At 38.3% G+C, this 20,642-nt stretch overlaps 2 protein-coding genes and 1 pseudogene across 3 annotated transcripts; all 3 read left to right on the top strand.

The window, feature by feature from the left end:
• The first annotated feature begins 182 nt into the window (after window positions 1–182).
• LON2 (lon protease 2) lies at window positions 183–11,669 on the top strand. Its single transcript, XM_021957682.2, has 17 exons — window positions 183–404; window positions 900–1,012; window positions 1,112–1,220; window positions 1,530–1,699; window positions 2,442–2,533; window positions 3,111–3,290; window positions 3,390–3,473; window positions 4,746–4,873; window positions 5,768–5,969; window positions 6,058–6,264; window positions 6,656–6,786; window positions 7,060–7,273; window positions 7,481–7,783; window positions 8,074–8,268; window positions 9,207–9,452; window positions 10,899–11,000; window positions 11,230–11,669. Exons 1-17 carry the CDS (start codon window positions 298–300, stop codon window positions 11,311–11,313), a joined length of 2,667 nt encoding a protein of 888 aa, XP_021813374.1. The 5' UTR covers window positions 183–297; the 3' UTR covers window positions 11,314–11,669.
• Window positions 11,670–16,323: 4,654 nt separating this feature from the next.
• Window positions 16,324–19,065, top strand: LOC110756276 (H/ACA ribonucleoprotein complex subunit 4). Of its 2 annotated transcripts, none has more exons than XM_021957685.2 (2): window positions 16,324–16,482; window positions 17,046–19,065. In XM_021957685.2, the coding sequence occupies exon 2, from the start codon at window positions 17,049–17,051 to the stop codon at window positions 18,831–18,833; it is 1,785 nt and encodes a 594-aa protein (XP_021813377.1). In that variant the 5' UTR covers window positions 16,324–16,482; window positions 17,046–17,048; the 3' UTR covers window positions 18,834–19,065. The 2 variants fall into 2 exon arrangements, with proteins under 2 accessions (XP_021813377.1, XP_021813376.1); XM_021957684.2 differs by having other exon boundaries at window positions 16,330–16,482; window positions 17,041–19,065.
• Window positions 19,066–19,194: 129 nt separating this feature from the next.
• LOC110756279 (uncharacterized) lies at window positions 19,195–20,562 on the top strand (annotated as a pseudogene).
• The last annotated feature ends 80 nt before the right edge of the window (window positions 20,563–20,642 follow it).

The following is a 20,642-nucleotide window of genomic DNA, read 5'->3' as shown; positions in this document are numbered from 1 at the left end:
CCTTCAAAATTTAATAAAATCCCAATTTTAAAGTCCTTTAGATAGCACCCAATATCTATTGTATAAAAAAAATGAAAAAAAATAGAAGCAAAAGTATTTATAACGAAAAACAAGCCGTCGCCGTTTTGATAAAAAAAATAAAATCTGACGGGACCAAAATCCTTCCAACCAAACCAAAACCAAATAAAACCAAACCCACACACCTTGCATTTACCACCTTCCCTTTCTCCTCCTCTGACTCTTCGTCGCCTTCTCTCTCTCTGCAAAACCACTGTTTGTTTCTCTTCAGTTGCAAACATGGCGGAATCGGTGGAGCTTCCGAGTCGACTCGGTATCCTTCCTTTCAAAAACAAGGTCCTCTTACCAGGCGCCATCATTCGAATTCGCTGCACTTCACCTAGCAGGTACCTTTAAACGTAGAATTTCTCCTTTTGATTGCTTGCTGTTCCTTTAAATTGTTTTTCTTGTTTGGTTTCTGAGAAAATTTGTGCATACTGAAGTGGATAGCTGTTTGTTTGACCTCAGCTGAAACTTATAGCTATGCAATTCTTCTGCTTGTTTGGAAATTATGTTTCCTTCATTCTCGATAGGAACAAAATGGAGGAATACCTTTCATGTTCTTCGTCGTGATAGATTGTCTGGTCTAGTTTTGTTTCCTTTTGATGGTATTTTCCATCTATTTCTGTGATCAAATGTTGTGCATATTTTGTTGGTGTGGAAACTCAAGATATCTTGTTTTGCAATTTTGTTACTAGTAATTTCAAATGCGAACTTCCTTTTTCTCGTAGAATTTGGTGTTGTGTCATTTCAGGTAATTGATCATTATGTAGGTGTGGAATTGTGAATTTGTGAGTGCTGGATTATGGAATTGATGGACGTGGTGATTTTGATTAATGTAGTGTCAAATTGGTGGAGCAAGAGTTATGGCAGCGTGAAGAGAAGGGATTAATTGGTATTCTTCCCGTTCGAGATGCTGCTGAGTCAGCATCAGTGGGTCCTGTGTTGTCTCAAGGTGATTTCTGCTCATTTTTCTATTTGACTAGGATGAGGGGGTGCCTATATTTAATGGCAAATCTGAGAGGAAGTGTCTCTTGTAATTTGTCTAATTTAGGTGTGGGAAGTGAATCTGGAGAACGAGGCTCGAGAGTTCAAGTTGGTACATCTGATTCTCACAGGCTAGATGGAAAAAATCAGCAGGAAGTTATTCATTGGCATACCAGGTACATGAATCAAAATTGTATTTTGTTGCGTGGTGGAGAGTGTTTGGCTTTTTGGGTGCTACTACTTAAAATTACAGCTATCAGGGTGGTCCATCTATTTATGTTATGCGTTGTAATTTTCTTTAATCAGTTTAACTCCCCTTTAATTCTTCAATGGGCTGCCACAATTTTTCGACTCGGCCTACATTTCACTGACTTTCTGTTTTCTGTGTATAACTCCCTCTTATTGATATGTTTTTCATTTGGAGTTTTTGCACTTTGTAGTTATATACTAATTTTGTTGCTAATATTTGATATTTATATTCTTAGGGGTGTTGCTGCACGTGCTTTACATCTCTCAAGAGGAGTTGAGAAGCCGAGTGGGAGGGTTACATATGTAGTCGTCCTTGAAGGTTTGTGTAGATTCAGTGTCCAGGAACTTAGCACAAGAGGAACATATTATACTGCACGGATATCTCCTCTTGAAATGACAAAGTCTGGTATGTTGCCAATTTAGTATGTGGATTTGTTTTTGGTAGAAGATATTAGGGTTTATTAGTTGATTTGCTAGTTGTGGTTTGAAACATACCGCATGTTGTTGTTTCTTTGATTTGTTTTTTCTTTTCTGATTCAGTAAGAAGAAATTGTCTTCATACTTCAAATGCTAAGTGTATGTTTTATGTACCCGCTAACATTTATACTACGTTTGGTTATGTGTGTGGCCCTGGTTCATTAGTTGAATAGAAATCTGCTATTTATGACTAGGGGTGTTTTTGAAAGTTCTCTCTCTCTCTCTCTCTCTCTCTCTCTCTCTCTCTCCCACACACACGCACATGAACACAGTGACATGCAAACCACACAGAAATTATTCCTGTCAGCCTGAATGGATAATGTATGCTCTCTTGCTCATCTGTCATATGTTATTGAAAGGCCCTCACGTGAAATGAGGAATTCTTAAATCACCATTCTTTAGGAAGGAGCTGGTTAGGTATCACTGTATCATTGCTTGTGTGTGTCACTGCTTACTGTATGTTTCCTCTCTAAGCAATTAACAAATTTTGTCCATGTTTTACCTTACAATATGAAGACTTAAACGTTGCTTTAAATGTGCTTACCTGAGTTTATAATGTGGCTTATATGCTTATATTCAATGTATCATGATCAGATTATATTCAGATGATGAGTTTTGTGCCCTTATCTACCTATATGTTGAGTTGCTTTCATATTTATTATCTTAATTAGAGATGGAGCAAGTGGAGCAAGATCCCGAGTTCATAACATTGTCTCGCCAGTTCAAAGCAACTGCTACAGAGCTGATTTCTGTTCTTGAGCAGGTGATATTTGTGATATTAGCATATTTTTATCACTTCTTTGAAAACTTTCTCATGAATAGAATCACAGACACCAAGAGACCTTATTTCTTTTTATTTTTATTTTTTGGTGTTATCAGAATCTTTAGTTACAAGTTTTCTCAGGTGTATCATATAGCATCAATAATGAAATACAAATTCAAGACCGCACAAATATTATGCATGTATATGTTCTATATCCATTCTAAAGTATGTGTAAGCTCCTTTTGAAGCTGTGAGGCTGAGCGCCTTCTCTTTTTAACAAATGGGGTTTCAAATGGTTTTGACTGTGCTTGATTGTTAAGATGTTTAGGAAATGCCATTTGCTCAACATTCCTTGATTTGGTTGAAGAGCATCAACTAAGCTTCTTTATGTTATGAATTCTATCCAGATACTGTTGACTTGTGTGTGTATATATATATAGATATATATGTTGTTGATAGTAGACTCTGCTGATAAAACTTTTCTGAGCCTTTATTACTTGAAACGCTTGGTGTTTTCTAAATTTATATTTGTTGTTCATATTTTAAATCATTAACTCATTTCATTTTGTGCTTGCAGAAACAAAAAACTGGAGGAAGAACAAAAGTTCTTCTGGAGACAGTTCCAGTTCACAAGTTGGCAGATATCTTTGTTGCCAGCTTTGAGATAAGTTTTGAGGAGCAACTGTGTATGCTGGACTCAGTTGATCTGAAAGTGAGACTTTCGAAAGCTACTGAGTTGGTTGACAGGCATTTGCAGGTAACTGTTGATTCACTGGTGGTGATGTTTTTTTCACTCAGTTGATCTTAGTACTTCCTATAGTTTTTTAGAAGTCATGTTGGTGTTACCTTGTGACAGTCCATACATGTAGCAGAGAAGATTACACAAAAAGTTGAGGGTCAATTATCGAAATCGCAAAAGGAATTTCTTTTGCGTCAGCAGGTTGGCACTCTCACATCAGCTTTTGAGTTGTTGAGGAAGTGAAAAGTTGTAGTTATGTTTTTTAATGATAAAATTATTATTTGTTTTCATCCAGTTCATGTTTTGTTATCCTACAATAAATGTGGTAAGCAAGTATTGTGCTCATCAGTTTAATTTTTATTATTATTTATATTAATTTGATTTTTCTGGAATTTTGTTCTTTTTGAATTGTCATGGCAAATTTTGTCAGTGGAACAAATAATAAGAAATTCAGTTATAATTTTACTGAAATAAACCATAATTTGCAAATTTTCTCTTTACTCAAAGTAATAAGTAATAACTATTAAACGGTTTTTATTTAGATTAGTAATTACAGAATTAAGCTGAGGGTACAACCTTATCTGATGCAACACAAAAAATCTTGTCTGTTAAAATTTTGTGCTGAGGGTGGGGTGATTAGTTCTTATTTTCTGAAGCAATAGAAAATATCTTATCTGATAATTTTTTAAAAATTTATTTAAGTTAAATGAAGGATATTTTTGACAAAATAAAGGAATGGAGTGTACAAAGCTTTCTAGATTGCTGTATTCTTGCAAGGTTTTATACAAGTTCTACATGTAATAATTTATTTATTGATTGAGATGTAATAATTTATTTATTGGTTAGATTAATTAAGGGTCCGTTTGGGACTGCATCTGTAGGAAGCACTTAAGCTCATACTTGTTTTTGTTAGAAACACGTTGAATTTTTATTAAACACTTCTCCAGAAAACGCTTTTATGACCCAGAAGCAATTTTAAGTTTTTTTGCCAAACCATTTCAGAAGCGCTTTTAGCCATTTTGGAAGCAGTCCCAGACATGCTTTAAGTTTAATATTTAGGATTGACATAATTTTCTGTAGTGCTGGAGGACTCAAATATCAAATATATATAAGAAAAAAAAACGAATATACATTTTTCATGTGCATAACTAGGGAAAGGTTGTGAAGGATACAACAGGCTGCTTTAGTAGATGAAATTTACTAATAACTTTTATTTATAGGCGTGTTTTTGTCTTAGGTGTGCAATTATTTTGTTTGTACTCATTTCTGATTATATGTTGGATTTTAGTTGATTTGGATTTTCATGAAACTTATAAATACTATTCAGGACTTCAGGTGGATTCACATGTTGATGGTTTGGAAATATCTTAACAAACTTCTAAATTTGACACAGATATACTTTTATTTCCTATTCTTTAGCTGCATAAATCCTTATTGTTGTTTCCTTTCCTGCTTTATGAAACACACTTGCAGATGAGAGCTATAAAAGAGGAGCTTGGGGACAATGATGATGATGAAGACGATGTAGTTGCCCTGGAAAGGAAGATGCAAAGTTCAGGAATGCCTTCAAATATCTGGAAGCATGCACAGAGGGAGTTGAGGTATGATTTGGTTAGAAGAAAGGAATATGGGTTACTGCATTTCAGTGTGCAAGTAAAGTAGTTTCTTCTTTCTTAGTAAAAATTTCATACTGTGGGTATTACTGAAACTTTGATGTAATTCCATTCCAAATTTTGGCGCTGAGTAAGATACAGTTATGGTTCCTCAAACAAAGAAGTGTCTGACATTAAGGTCTTCGTCGGAGTAAAGAGAATGACGACACTGTCAGTAGTGCCCAACATTGTATTATCTTGGATTTTTTTCCTAATGATGGCATGTTAAAGTTGATTAGATTATTTTGCTCTTGAGATATTTGTAAGAGAAGAAGATTAAAGTTGTTACCCATATATACAATTGCTTTTTTAATCTGAAGCCACATTGATTTATGCAGCTTTACACAAAAAGGTCACTGGGATTTCTAACTCTTGGGTGTAGTAACATTACAAAATTTGGGCATTGTTAAGTTTGGTCCAGATATAGTTATGTAGCAAAAGGGATCACAGTCATGTTCTCTAGATTTTGTTATCCTCAACTTTAAGCTTGACGCTGGTGATTCTGTAGACAATCTGGTGCTTTATATTTTGTGCTGCTCTGACCATATTCAACATGCATTTTCCAGACCTGCCGGTGATTGGTGAACAGTAGTTGATGGGGGTTTGTAAATCTGTCCATTGATGATTGTAATGTCTATAATGTTTTCTGCAAAATTATGATGATAAAGACAAATATGAAAAGGAAAATTACCAAAGTGAAGACTTATTTATTCTTCGTTAGATTTCAAATCGTATCCAATCACCCTTGTTGTTTTGTTCGATTTCACAATTCTTGAACTTAAAGTTTTTGAATTAAGCAGGTCTCATATCATTTATTTAATTTATTTTCTCCTCATGCCTCAGGAGGCTGAAAAAGATGCAACCCCAGCAACCTGGATATAATAGTTCACGTGTTTACCTAGAGCTTCTTGCTGATCTTCCCTGGCAGAAGGCCAGTGAAGAGTATGAATTAGATTTAAGGGTTGCAAAAGAACGTCTTGACAGTGATCACTATGGATTAGCTAAGGTCAAGCAGCGGATTATTGAATATCTGGCTGTTCGCAAGGTGGCCAATTCTGCAGCACTTGTTCCCTGATTATTTGAATGTTTTGTGTTCAGAATTTGATGCTCATATTGTTACTTTTGGGTTGCAGCTTAAACCAGATGCCAGAGGCCCTGTGTTGTGCTTTGTTGGCCCACCAGGTGTTGGGAAAACATCTTTGGCATCATCTATTGCTGCTGCTTTGGGCAGAAAATTTATACGCATATCCCTTGGTGGTGTTAAGGATGAGGCTGATATTCGAGGACATAGGAGGACATACATTGGAAGCATGCCGGGGAGACTCATTGATGGAGTAAAGGTATATTTTTATTCAATTAAACATTTGTATGGACTTATGGTGTGGTATTCACATGCATAATACTTGCTTTGATGTGATGGGTTCAGTGGTTAGTCATAATTGAAAATGCTATGGTCTAAGGGTGTTGAACGAACCCAGAAAAACAAGAATACACATAGGTATTTTGTTGTTGATAAGGCATAGTGTTTGTCATCGGATCCATAACTGCCTTTAGAAAAACTTCTGATTGAAGAAGCCTCTTAGCTTTTCATTCATGGGTCGAATGAAGATTGTTGGACACTTAGTAGACACAAGAACAACTACATATGCATATCCACACCCACCCACCTGAGTATGGAATTTAAGCTATAGGACTTAGGCTAACGTTTTGCTTAATTATGTTTTATTTCAGAGAGTTGCTGTTTGCAATCCAGTCATGCTACTAGATGAAATTGATAAGACAGGTTCTGATGTACGTGGTGATCCAGCTTCAGCTCTACTGGAGGTTCTTGATCCAGAACAAAATAAAACATTCAATGATCAGTATCCTGCTCTCTGGCTCTATCCCTTATTTCAGTCCGATTTTTTATATTTAAATAATTTGAAATGTCATCTTGTAGTATGAATCTCGAGTTTGACCTATGAGTATATCTACAGTTAACTTTGGAGAAAATTTTCTTTACATAAAATGAAGAGAGTAACTATCAATATGGTCTGTGACCTGATGGTTTCACTGCATGGCATAAATTATATGAATAAATCACTATCTCTTGAATGTGAGTATATTCAAGTGATTCCTTAATGCAAGGCCTATAGCTATTTGAATGTTCCTTTCGACCTTTCAAAGGTGATTTTTGTGGCAACTGCAAATAGGGTGCAGCCTATTCCTCCAGCACTCTTGGACAGGATGGAAGTTATCGAGCTGCCTGGATATACACCTGAAGAAAAGCTGAAGATAGCTATGCACCATTTAATTCCACGAGTTCTTGATCAGCATGGTTTGACTTCTGAGTTTCTCAAAATTCCGGAGGTAAGAAGTTCATTCCATTGTGCTATTATCAAGTAGTAATGGTGTTAAAATTGTGGTATTCCCAATAATAATAGCTGTGGATCCAAAAAATAGGCACCAAATTTCTAGTTTTCAAAATCAATTTTTTATGCCAACCTTTAGATGACTCTCTTGATTCATGACCAAAGTATATACAAAAATATCATAAATGTCTCTCTGCTGTGGTAGGCCATGGTGAAACTTGTCATTCAGGGGTACACTAGAGAAGCTGGTGTTCGGAATCTTGAGAGGAACTTGGCTGCTTTGGCTCGTGCAGCAGCTGTAAGAGTTGCAGAGCAAGAACCAGCTGTCTCTCCGATCAAAGATGTGCACTCGCTTGCTTCACCACTTCTTGAAAACAGACTTGCTGATGGAGCTGAAGTGGAAATGGAGGTTATTCCAATGGGTGTGAATAATCACGAGATATCAAGCACTTTCAAGATTGCTTCGCCATTGACTGTGGATGAGGATATGCTGGAAAAAGTATTAGGGGTAATTATTTTTGTTTTTTTCTTTAATAATTAGGATAGGTTGCTTCAGCTTATTGTTAGGTAGTCCTTTGTAATGAAGTATAGCCACTTCAGGGCTCTTATCTAGATGATTATATGTAAATGAATGTTTAGGAGTCTTTTCAAGTGAGTTTTAGGCTCAACATTCCAGAAACTGGAATACTTTTTTTTTATAACCAATGCATCTTGGATTTCTCATGCATTAAATCTTGGAGGTTGACCTGTCATGTTGCTTAAGAGATTCTGAGGTTGTCTGTGTGTGTTGTAATGCAGCCTCCAAGGTTTGATGACAAAGAAGCTGCAGAACGGGTTGCAACACCTGGTGTATCTGTTGGGCTTGTTTGGACTTCTGTTGGTGGAGAGGTCCAATTTGTGGAGGCTACAGCAATGGGGGGAAAGGGTGAATTACATCTCACTGGCCAACTTGGAGATGTTATAAAAGAATCAGCACAAATAGCATTGACATGGGTAATTTTTTCTTTTAATTATCTTTATATTTTTGAAGTACTAATACCTGCCGCTTGGTCACGAGTCAAACATTTCTTGGGGTGCCTCAATGATCACACTTTTGAATTGGTTTTAATTGGTAATTCATGCATGCCGTGATTCTCAAATTGATTTTTAAGACAACTAAGAGATTCTAATGGGACTTACTGTTAGTCTCAGCCACTTGATATCTGTAATTATCAAAGAGAGAGTGTAATACTGTTTTAATGAAAAAGAAGAGAAACACAGAAGTTCGATACTTGTCAGTTTCAATTTGGGGATATGTGATATTGAAGTTTGCATGCCTCGTTGCTTTCCCATAAATAGTGACATATTAAAATTGGAGCATCCGGCTAAAAAGTAATTGGCAATGGTAAAGACGATCCATGACCCCCCCTCCCTGACCCCGGTATTTTGTGTGTTGAGATGCAATGCTTGGACTTTGAATACCCGTTGTGAGAATTTTTTTGTGCTCAGCACGTCCACTCACGTATAGTGACTGAGCCAGATGCAGATCAATTATATTTGTGGCTTGGAGCATGCGTGGCCAAATTGGCCCTATCTTGTGGATGGATTACAGGCTCTGATACCATGTGAAAGTTGGAGCATCCAATCCAAACCAATTGGAAATAGGTGAAGAGACCTAGTATTTTATTGAGATGCAAGGCTTAGAGTTAGAATAGCAAATATGAGATTTTTGTATTCTCAAATTTTAAAAGTACAAAGTGTTGCTTTTTACTGATGGAGGCATTTCTGTTGAGATCCTAGTCATATTTACTTCTGTTTCTGGGATTGAATGATAGAGAAAAAAATTAGTCCTGTGTGCACCATACTCTGATTGTAAAATATAGTCATGAAACATAATGTCATAATTTCTACTCATGTAAAAGTTAGTTTTGAAGACTCTAATTATCTCCCAGGTAAGAGCCAGGGCAAGAGATCTTCTGTTGGCAACAGCTGACGAAACCAATCTTTTGGAGGGTCGGGATGTTCATATACATTTTCCTGCTGGGGCTGTACCCAAGGATGGACCTTCGGCAGGTGTGACTCTGGTAACTGCACTGGTTTCATTGTTCAGTCAGAAAAGAGTAAGAGCAGATACAGCTATGACTGGAGAAATGACATTGAGAGGTCTTGTACTACCTGTTGGTGGTATCAAGGATAAGGTACACCTTATGTCCTACTATTCTTATGAGAAGTATATAGCTGTGACTTTGTACATAAGTCGGTCTCCATGTATAAAACATGTTATATATGGCTTACAAAATGAAATGATGGCTTTTGTATCTAGTCATGTTCTTAGTTTGCAGTTTGCAGTCACTGCCTTGTCAAGTGCTTTGGCTTGTGTGCGTGTCGGGCATGTTAACATGACCATAGATGCAACCTTGGTTTTAACCTTTTATGGACAAGTATTGTACATCATACTTGTCTGGCATAGAGATTTTCACTTGTAGTAGTACTTTCATTTTTATAATCACCAGGCTATACTACTCAACAGTCATTCCATTTTAGCATCTTTTCTATTTTCTGTAACCATCATCTAGCCAAATTGATGCTTGATGCATAATTGAGTGCGGTTTTCCAAGGAATTAGTATCTAAGTAGTTTAAATTTCCTTTATGATAAGAATTTTGTGTGAGATGCATGTTTATTAAAATTTTAAGATGCCTTGAGTCCTAAATTATAGATGTAAAATAGGTTTTGTGATGTCAGCATCACCCATTAAATTCTGTCCTTTCCTTCTTCAAGCATGGCACAAACACAAAGCATTGACATATCCATGCTAGATTTAAATGTTTTTAATCCTTGTTGTGATATGAGTTGTACCTGGCGTGTGTTCGTGTTTGGTATGGCCCATAATGTTGCCAAGTTCTGCACGACTATTAGATATCCTGCCAGGTCTGTTTTAAGCTCATGGAGCCCGTGTTACACTTTTGCTAGCTTGACCCGCACTTCTGGTATAATTTTGAAAATCAATCAACATACATGTGTGTATGTTCGTGCATTGGTTTTACCACTTATCTGGTTCAATTGCATTTACACTAAATTAAAGGGTCAATCCGGTTTATTTTGTGTAACCCAATTAATTTAAGGGCTGTCTTTGAGTTTTCCATTACCAACAAATGTGTTTAGAAGAGAGTTAGATGTACTGGAGGTTAGGGTTCGTCAATTAGAGCGAGCTACCTAATCTCCAGATGTAATTTAATTTCTTGATACCTGTGAATGCAGACCACATGGATTTTGTTTTTCCCAAATATCTGAAACTATTATTGTTGATGTCTGTTGGCTTTCTCTAGCCATTGAACCTAGATATATGTCACAACATTTCGCTTTGCTAGATTGATAAAAGTAAAATAGCTTTTTGGTATACACACTACACGGTTGTCCAATGCATCTCCGTGCTCATTTCTAATTTGTGCTGTCACTGCTAGGCTTGTTTTTAGACACATGGTTGTTTGATGATTCCACTATTCAGTATGGATTTGAGGAATTTTTAAGCATTTTACAAGAAATTTGGGTCCTAGTTGGCAGCAAATTTCTCAGTGTATAATATTCTGGTACGTTATTGCATAGATTTTCTTGGATTGATTATCTGAATCAACATTATTGCAGGTATTAGCGGCCCACCGTTGTGGTATTAAAAGAGTCATTCTTCCAGAAAGAAATCTGAAGGACTTAATCGAAGTACCATCAGCTGTGCTTTCTGGTCTTGAGGTAATTTTGGTTTTATTTGCAGCAAGGGGTTTCTCACTTACACAGCTGCTTGTAGGACATAAATTGTATTAAGGCCAGATGATTACCTTTGCCACCTGCATAGCCTGTTAGGTGTTTTGATTGCATTGTCAGCTGTAGATACCCCTGTAACCCTGTTAGGTTTTTTATCGTATGAGATATGATTGTGACCATAACGTATTTTTCATTTGGAAAAATCCTTTTGTAACAGATAATAGTAGCAAAGCGAATGGAAGACGTGTTAGAGCAGGCTTTTGATGGTGGATGCCCCTGGAGACAGCACTCAAAGTTATGACAGGGCCCTTGATGGATGATTTTGTTATGTACAAACAAATTCCAGTGATTGAATTGCCATTGGAACATGGCTTGCAGCCCCCCTATTTGTTCAACAGCTGCCTTGGCTGCAAAAACTGAGGAAATTGTCAATCACTTGAACCAGTCGTGGGGCCGGAAACCGTTCATATAGGGACATGATCACAAATCATTGATTTCATCTTGAGTTTTTTGATCAACCGCTAAATTCGCCTTGCGCCCCTCTGTTCCGTTCAATGTCAATTTCTTTCCCAATAAATCTGTAATTATAATTAATCCTGTGTCTGGTGTAAAGTGTTATCGTTTAATTGAGCAAGGGAATACAAGCCCATTTCTCTCTTCCCTTTTCAAACTGATTTGAAACTGTGCCAATATTTTGTGAAATGGGAATGTTCTGCATGATCAAAGGATACATGCTTCTCTGCTTTATATTCCCTGGTGTACGAGTCTTGAAAGTATATATAGTTTTGGTGCAATTGGACTATACTTTTGGGCCTCGTTTGGTACACCTCCCAGCCCTGGATTGGATTAGATTAAAATTAGGCCCATGTTTGGTTCGCCCAATTCTAGTTCTAAGCAGGGATTACTAATGTGGGGCCTACTAAAAACCCCTCCTTAGCAGGTGTTAGTTAGTCCCGTGCAAAAGGAAGGGACTAAACAATCCCGTGCATTTTCAGAAAAAATAAAAAAAAATAAAAATATCGTGCGTTCTGTGCTCGTACTCAGCCACTCAGTTCAAGTCCATGTAATCACCATCATCCCCATTCCGATTCAACACATTGGCTTCACAAATAACATCATCATCATTCACTTGAGATCAAAATTAAGGATGCTCATCCTCCTGCTCCCCTGTCCGTCAAATAAGCCAAGTTCTTGATCAACAATGACTCCAGAACACAATAGTTGGCCGTCGAGCAATCGCTGAACAAATCCCATGGATCTGAGTTAGTGCGAGGGTTCGTGTTGATGCCTGCGATGCCTGGGCGAATCTGAAATCGCCATGGAATGGAAGAACCAAAATTGAGAGAGAGAGAGAGAGAGAGAGAGAGAGAGAGAGATGAAGAGGAGAGGATGGTGCTGATGGTTTTTGGGGAACTCTGGCTTCCCTTGCAGAGATCCAGTGGCTTGTTGTCGATGGTTTTGGGCGATTCTGGCTATGGGTTAAATAAAAAATTATTTTTATTAGTTTTTTTATTTTTAATTTTTTTTAATTAATTAAATAAACATATTTTTATTTAAGTCCCAGTCCAGCATTATACCAAACGCAGGACAAGTCTTATTAAACTTAGTCCAAGCCAAGTTAATCCATGACAGTACTTAAGCATAATCCATGCCAAGACAGTCCTGCGTACCAAACGAGCCCTTGTAGCTCTAGCATGCATTAATTCATACGTAGTTGTGACATCGATGCATTCATTTATTGTTGTGAGATTCTATGAAAAATGCCCAAAATTCAGGTGGACATATGGATGTACTACTACTAGCTGAGATTGTTGCTTATTCAAAGGGAGATGTCTAATGCAAAATGTTAAATTTGAATTTGATGGCTTATGTGGCAATGTGGCAATTTGACATTTAGGGAAAAAAATTTCAACTTCATCCAAAATGCCAATATCATATTATTTTATTATATTTTTAAAGCAAATGGGATCCATATGATCATGAAGTTTTAAAAAAGAGTGAAATATTAAGATAATATTTGACATCAAGCTTTTTGATATGCTATTTTTGACATATATCTTCGAGCCTTTAAATTCACTTAGGTTTTGACTTGGTTGGAGTAATTTTAACCTTTAATTTTTGCCGTTTCATGTCCACGGGGCAATTTAACATCTTTTGGAGATGCTCTGTAAGATCCAACATCGACCAACGGAAAGGGGGTGATGTGTCTTATATGTGCATGCCCTCCTCTATTTAGCACGAGGCCTTTTGGGAGCTCATTGGCTTCGAAGTCATAAAAACTCCGAAGTTAAGCGAGTTGGGGCTAGAGCAATTCCAGGATGGGTGACCCACTGGGAAGTTGCTCGTGAGTTCTCAGAAACAAAAACCGTGAGGGGGGCCCAAAGCGGACAAAGGGAAAAAGACAATCTTATAATAACTAACTACATTCACTGGCGGACTCAATACATGCCTATTGTGGGCAGCTGCCCACACTTAAGTGTTTTCTTCACCCATCTAGCCAAACACTTTACCAATAAAAATAGGGTAAACTACCGAAATACCCCTTGAACTTGTACCTAATTATCAATTTACCCCCTGATCTTTTTTTTTAGCGAATTAAGGGCTCGAATTAAATTTTATTCTCAATTCCCCCCTTACCGTCTAAATCAATAACATGTCATCCAATAATCCGTCAAATATGAGGGCAAATTGGTCATTTCATATGTTTAAAATAATTAAATACTTTTAAATAAAATAAAATGACATAAAAATGAAATTTTTTTTTTATTTATAAACAAAGGAGTAGGACCCACCCACCCTACCCCCTTCACCTCCGCCTCTCCCCTTCTGCCCTATCTCTTTCTCTGCTACCCAAGACCCATTCGTGCCTTCCCCAACCATATCCACCTTTGCTAGCACTTTGCACCCACCAACGGTTCTACGGTTCTATGTCGGTCGTCGAGGAGTGAGGAGTGTGGTGGCGGCTGGCTAGAGTTGGCTAGCCCTCCCAATCTGTTTCCATGGCCGCTTCAGACTCAGTGTAAGAGAGAAGGGTAGATTTGGGCAGTGGCCATGGCGAATCTAGTCATGGTGGAGGAGCTGGGCAGTGGTGTGAGATCCCACATCGACCAACGGAGAGTGGGTGATGTGCCTTATATGTACACACCCGCATCCATATAGCACGAGGCCTTTTGGGAGCTCACTGGCTTCGGAGTTGTAGGAACTCCGAAGTTAAGCGAGTTGGGGGCGAGAGCAATCCCAGGATGGGTGACCCACTGGGAAGTTGGTCGTGAGCTCTCAGAAACAAAACCGTGAGGGCCAGAGAGGGGGGGCCCAAAGCGGACAATATCGTGCTACGGCAAAGCCGATCCGGGATGTGACAAGTGGGCTTGGTGAAGAAGAGAGAGAGAGAGAGAGAGAGAAACACTACGCACAAGATTGTTGTGGTCAAATTCGTGGTTTTCAGAAACCAATTAGTTTTGTTTTTTTATTTGTTTTAATTTGGAATAATTCGATGGTTGTGAATTTGGGGTTAGGATATTGATTTGAAAGGTTGGGGTTGTGCGGATGATTTCTATGGGGACTAAGGATGCAAGGAAGGGTGGCTTGCGGTGGTGGTCATGAGGGAATAGGGGAGAAGAAAACGGTGGTTCATGGGGGGGTAGGTCTGTGATGGGGGATGGGGTTGGGTCTGTGGGTTCTGGGTTCGTTGAGGGGTGGTAGTCATGGGGGAATCAGGTTAGGATGGGAAGGGTTGAATGGTCTGGGGGTAAAAAAAATTGAAGGAAGGGAGGTGGATTGGTCTGGAGTGAAGGGTTGGTGGTCCTAGAAGGATACGCGTCCGCATTGCACGGAAGAGAAATGAGGATGCAGATGCCAATGAGGAGTTATACTCACTAGTCACTGTTACAGAGGTCCCTCCAGATGGATTTACTGGTTTGGGCACCAAGGTGATCGACAAAGAAGACTAAACTGAACTAGTTTAAATCCCTTGTTTTTTTTCCTTCTAGTTAGGTAATTCCAATTTTGGCTGTACTTTTATTTACTTGAGGATGTTTTTCATAATTCTTCTTTTCTGTGTAGAAAAGCCATAGGATTTTTTTTTTTAATTTTTGTTTTTTTTCTTTAATTTTTTCAAAAAAAAAAAATAATACTTTTTTAATGATTTAACGGATTATTGGATGACATGTTGTTGATTTAGACGGCAGGGGGGAAATTGAGAATAAAATTTAATTCGAGTCCTTAATTCGCTAAAAAAAAAGGTCAGGGGGTAAATTGATAATTAGGTACAAGTTCAGGGGGCATTTCGGTAGTTTACCCATAAAAATAAAACACTTGGCTAATATTTTGCATGCAAAATCCCCACTCAGCACTCTAAATAAGTAAAGCCTTCAAGGTTTTAGCCCAAAACCTCTCTTATATTGAAAATATCAAGACCTAAGACTTGATAAACATGTGGTCCAATATATAAAGCCTTAGATTTTGGCCCAAAATCATATATTAAAAAATTAATGACATAGATTATGTGTTATAATATATATCGTATTGCTATGAAAACCTAAACTTTGTAGGAGTCATTCATGAAATTATTTTTTTACACCTCTAGATGGACAAAATTTTGGGTCCACTGACTACATTTAAGCTTAGGGTTCTAAACAACTAAACAACTACTAGTTGGTTTACATGCATTTTTAAGGCCCCTATAACCATTTTCAGTTTTTAGTTTTTAGTTTTCAATTATTAGTTTTTATTTTCTAAAAAATGAACTTGTTCAGTAACTATTTTTTGTTTTTTTAAAAAGTAAAAAGTGAACAAAAGTTGTTTGGTAATTAATTTCATTTTTCTGCTTTATGTGGAACTTGTAAACGAAATTTTTGGGGTCAAATTGTGAATTTGAGATTATAAAATAAAAGTGCATGTTACAAAGAGTTCATAGTATTTTTTGGTCAATTTTTTGAAATAAGAATGATTTTTTTGTTGTGAATTTTGGATATGAAGGTCCTTTGGCCGAACAAGAATCGAGCCGCTTTCAAAAACTTGAATGATCAATGAACGCAAGAATCAGTCAGTTAGGTAACGATTTTGAATTGTGACATTTTAACAGTCGTTGATCGGTTGTTGATTTGGCTGTCTCGATTCGATTACCGAACCGACCCTAGGCCTAGGTATGTTTTTTGTAGGGTTTGAGATAATGTCTGTAAAGAGCTCTTTAATCTTTGGGGCCATTGTCTTTTTAGTCCAAATCAAGGCCCAAAGGGCAAAAATAAAAAAATCTTTTTAAAAACAACAATGAGCCCAAAAGAGTGTTTCATCATTGAAAGACCAATTTGGGTTTGGTCGACGACGCATCGGTAAAAGGTGCTTTTAAACCCTCGACTAGGGTTTAGAGGACAAAAGCGAAGCGAGTGAAGTGAAGTGAGAACCACAGGGTGGCCGCTCTCTCAACCTTTCCAATTCAAGGGTTTGCTCAAAGCAGAAATCAAAATCAAAGGTATTGGTTTTCTACTTGACGTTTTGGAAGAGCTTTGATCATATTGGAATTTATCGTATTGTGGTAAACCAGAACTAAACCTTGTTCATATAAGAGCTTCTGAACCCTTTAAAGTTATTTATATATGGTTTCTTCATTTCTGTGTAAGCGGAGAGTTTGATAGATGCGAAGAGTAATCTAGTTGAAAAACAAGTTAGAAACCCAGAAACTCTTTTGGGTTTTCTGTTATGAAGGGTCTTATTTGGGCGTACTTCAAGTGATTTTTTATGTACAAGTCTCTTCTTTTGTCTTTAGAAGCTGATAGGGTTGTTCATATTCTAGCCAAACATGTCAGTGTTTATTTGTAAAACCCCCTGATATTTTGTGTAAATCTCTGGACTGGGATCTTAATGACAATGCTTTGTGTAGGAAAGTCACTATGTACCTCTGTTATGAGTAATATGATTAATGAAGTCTTTTTTTGACAAATGAAAAATCAGAGCTATTGTTTTCTCGTAAATATTGTCCAGAATAAAATTTGTATTTGATGTTGGGTTTTACCTATTGTTCTGTTTAAAGTGCAGGAAATGGCTTCGTCTGATGATGATCGAACCCCAGTGAAGGCCGTGGCGAAAGTGACAGACACAGAGAAGAAGAAGAAGAAGCATAGAGACAAAGACAATGATTTGGACAAAGACTTCATGATTAAGCCCCAGAGCTCGACTCCCTCCATGGACACCTCTCAGTGGCCTATCCTTCTCAAGAACTACGACCGCCTCAATGTTCGAACTGGACACTACACCCCTCTTCCCTCTGGGTATTCCCCACTTAAGCGCCCTCTTGCCGAGTACATCCGATATGGTGTTATCAATCTTGACAAGCCTGCCAACCCCTCCTCGCACGAGGTTGTTGCTTGGATTAAACGCATCCTTCGTGTAGAGAAAACTGGCCACAGTGGTACTCTGGATCCCAAGGTTACAGGTAATCTCATTGTCTGTATTGACCGAGCTACGCGACTTGTGAAGTCCCAGCAGGGTGCAGGGAAAGAGTATGTCTGTGTTGCACGCTTGCATTCGGCCGTGCCTGATGTTGCCAAGGTGGCTCGGGCCCTTGAAGCCCTTACTGGGGCTGTCTTTCAGAGGCCGCCTTTGATATCAGCAGTCAAGAGGCAGCTTAGGATTAGGACTATATATGAAAGCAAGCTACTTGAGTTTGATGCAGATAAACATTTGGTCGTTTTCTGGATTTCATGTGAGGCAGGAACCTATGTGCGTACCCTGTGTGTGCATTTGGGTCTGCTTCTTGGAGTGGGAGGGCATATGCAGGAGCTGAGGAGGGTCAGGTCTGGAATTATGGGCGAGAAAGACAACATGGTTACCATGCACGATGTCATGGATGCTCAATGGGTGTACGATAATCATAGGGATGAGAGTTATTTGAGGAGGATCATCATGCCTCTTGAGGTGCTGTTGACCAGTTATAAGAGATTGGTTGTCAAGGACTCAGCTGTGAATGCTATTTGCTATGGTGCCAAGTTAATGATTCCAGGGCTGCTCAGGTTTGAGAATGATATTGAGGTTGGAGAGGAAGTTGTGCTTATGACTACCAAAGGAGAAGCAATTGCATTGGGAATTGCTGAGATGACCACTGCTGTGATGGCAACTTGTGATCATGGTGTGGTGGCAAAGATTAAGAGGGTGGTGATGGATCGGGATACTTACCCAAGGAAGTGGGGATTGGGACCAAGGGCGTCCATGAAGAAGAAGTTAATTGCAGAAGGGAAATTAGATAAGCATGGGAAGCCTACTGAGAGTACCCCTCAAGAATGGACGAGGAATGTGGTTTTACCTACAGGTGGGGATTCTATTGTTGCAGGCACTGCTGCTGCGCTTGCCACTGAACCTGCTCCGGCAGAGAAGGAGACCACTCTTGTAGAGGAGAAGAAGGAGAAGAAAAAGAAGGACAAACACAAGGATGAAGAGGAAGCTAAGGAGAGTCGTAAGCGCAAACTAGAGGAAAGGGCAGAGAGCCCTGTTCCTGTTCCTGCTAAGAAAAGCAAAGGTGAAGAAGTTGAGAAGTCAGAAAAGAAGAAGAAGAAGAAAAAGGACAAAGAGAACGGTGTTTTGGAGGCTTCAGATGTGGAGAAGTCAGAGAAGAAGGTGAAGAAGGAACACAAAGATAAAGTTGAAGTTGGTTCACCTGAAACCGAAAAGTCTGAGAAGAAAAAGAAGAAGAAAAACAAAGAGGCTGAGGAAAATGGTGCTGCGACTCCCGCTGGCGCTGATGACTTGAAGGGTGATGGCGAGGCTGATAAGAGTGAGAAAAAGAAGAAGAAGAAGAAAAAGGATAAAGCAGATGCAGAAGAGGATTAGGGGAAGGATTTAGGATTAGGAACTTTAAATGGCCGAACTTTTGAATGTATGCCTCCATCTACAATGAGAATTTTCGCATCTGACTTTGAAATTTTCCTATCTCATATATGTAAGTTTTAATGAACTTGTTTTTCCGCAGAACTAGTTTTTTTGTAGTTTAGCCCTCCTGTATTGCAAGCTGTTTTCTTCTCTGTCTTGAGTAATTTCAATTCATAATTTTTCCGTTTTGTTCCTTTGTTTTCTTCCCTGAAACGCATGAATGAACATCCACTTCATTTGCTGTAGGGTTTTTTGGGTAAATGTTCTAAGCTTGTGTGCTCTTCTGGTGTCAGGAAAGAGGCCTTTATGTTCTGCTTTGCCTTTATGTTTTGCGTTGGCATTGGTGTGGCTGATGTTTTTGTAAAGTATACAGGCATTGGTTATAGAGAGGTACCTCCTGTCCTGTGAGTCGTCATCACTTAGTCTTTATATCTTCCAAACAAAAGACATATTCATTAGTCAGCACCAGATACAAAATCAAATCAGCTTTTCTCATTTGTCTCTCTTTACTCCCACATTTTTGTATCATCAGCTACCTAATTAAGCGGCACCTTCTTTTTCCACCAAATCATCATACTCAATTGTTGACGATCGATATAATGATGAAGATGTCCAAGAAATCTATTAATGGTGATCATCATCATCATCATCATCATCCTGATGTGGGCCGTAGAGCATGGAAGCTGCTGTATCTGGCATTGCCTTGGGCAAGAAAAGGCGGTGTCTTCAGACGACGCCTCATGATGGAACTGCGGGTTATCCCCTACTTCCTCAAAAGCCTTGCTCATCATCATCATCATCGCAATGATAATCAATATTACTTTGAGCGTCAGCTGTCCTTCGATAAGACCCCCATTTTCCCCACCCTCAAATTGAACCGTCGAACATCCTTCTCCTCCATGCGCTTCATTAATATCCCTTGCTTAAACCCATCATTAGTACTGGATTTTGATGATCATCATGAAATCGACATGATCACTTAGATTATGATGATGATGAGGAGGGAATGATAACTGAAGATAGTACTATTATTAATGTGCATGAAGAAAAGGGATGTGCAGATTATGAGGGCGAATTGGTTGATATAAAGGCGGATGAGTTCATAGCTAAATTCTGTCAGCAAATTAAACTCCAAAGACAGATTTCATACTTACACTACTCCTCTAGTACTACTACACTACACTACACTACACTCAAACGCATGCTTAATTAATATACAATACACCCGCTACCAGCTACATCATCTCCGTCCATCCCAAATCCCAAATCCCAAATCTCTCTCTTTTCTTTTCCCGTTGTTTCTTGTTTTCATTGTATTTTGTAAAATAGGCAATATATTATTGCGGCATTTTTGTAGATTTGACAGGTTAATTAGAGTGTTTCCGACAATATTAAGGGCCTGTTTGGGAGTGCTTCTGAAAGGGCCAAAAGCGCTTTCTAATAACTAAAAGCGCTTCTGACAGCGTTTGGCAGAAAAATTTAGAAGCGTTTTTGGGTCATAGAAGCGCTTCTTGGAGAAGCACCTGCTCTGTGCTTCTTCAGGAAGCACTCCCAAGTGCTTTTCCACGAAGCACTTTAATTTTTTATGAAAATTCAAGATTTTTATAATAAAAGCGCTTTTGTTAGAAGCGCTTATGAGCAGAAGTACTTCCTAGAGAAGCATTCCCAAACGAGCCCTAATATTAATAAATAGAGCTTTGCAGTTCATAGTCTCTTCTCTTCTTTGTTTTGTTTTCTTGACACGAACGATATTGGAGGAGGGCAAATTCA

Source organism: Prunus avium, chromosome 5, assembly GCF_965620075.1.
Source record: "Prunus avium chromosome 5, drPruAviu1.hap1.1, whole genome shotgun sequence".
NCBI classification, from domain to species: domain Eukaryota; kingdom Viridiplantae; phylum Streptophyta; class Magnoliopsida; order Rosales; family Rosaceae; genus Prunus; species Prunus avium.
The sequence above is the reverse complement of the archived record's forward strand: the minus strand, read 5'-3'. Positions and strand labels throughout refer to the sequence as shown.

Coding starts and splice junctions, on each gene's coding strand:
- LON2 (XM_021957682.2), top strand. CDS start 298: ATGGCGGAATCGGTGGAGCTTCCGAGTCGACTCGGTATCCTTCCTTTC. Junction 1,700..2,441: donor TCTTGAAATGACAAAGTCTG/GTATGTTGCCAA, acceptor TATCTTAATTAG/AGATGGAGCAAGTGGAGCAA. Junction 8,269..9,206: donor CACAAATAGCATTGACATGG/GTAATTTTTTCT, acceptor ATTATCTCCCAG/GTAAGAGCCAGGGCAAGAGA.
- LOC110756276 (XM_021957685.2), top strand. CDS start 17,049: ATGGCTTCGTCTGATGATGATCGAACCCCAGTGAAGGCCGTGGCGAAA.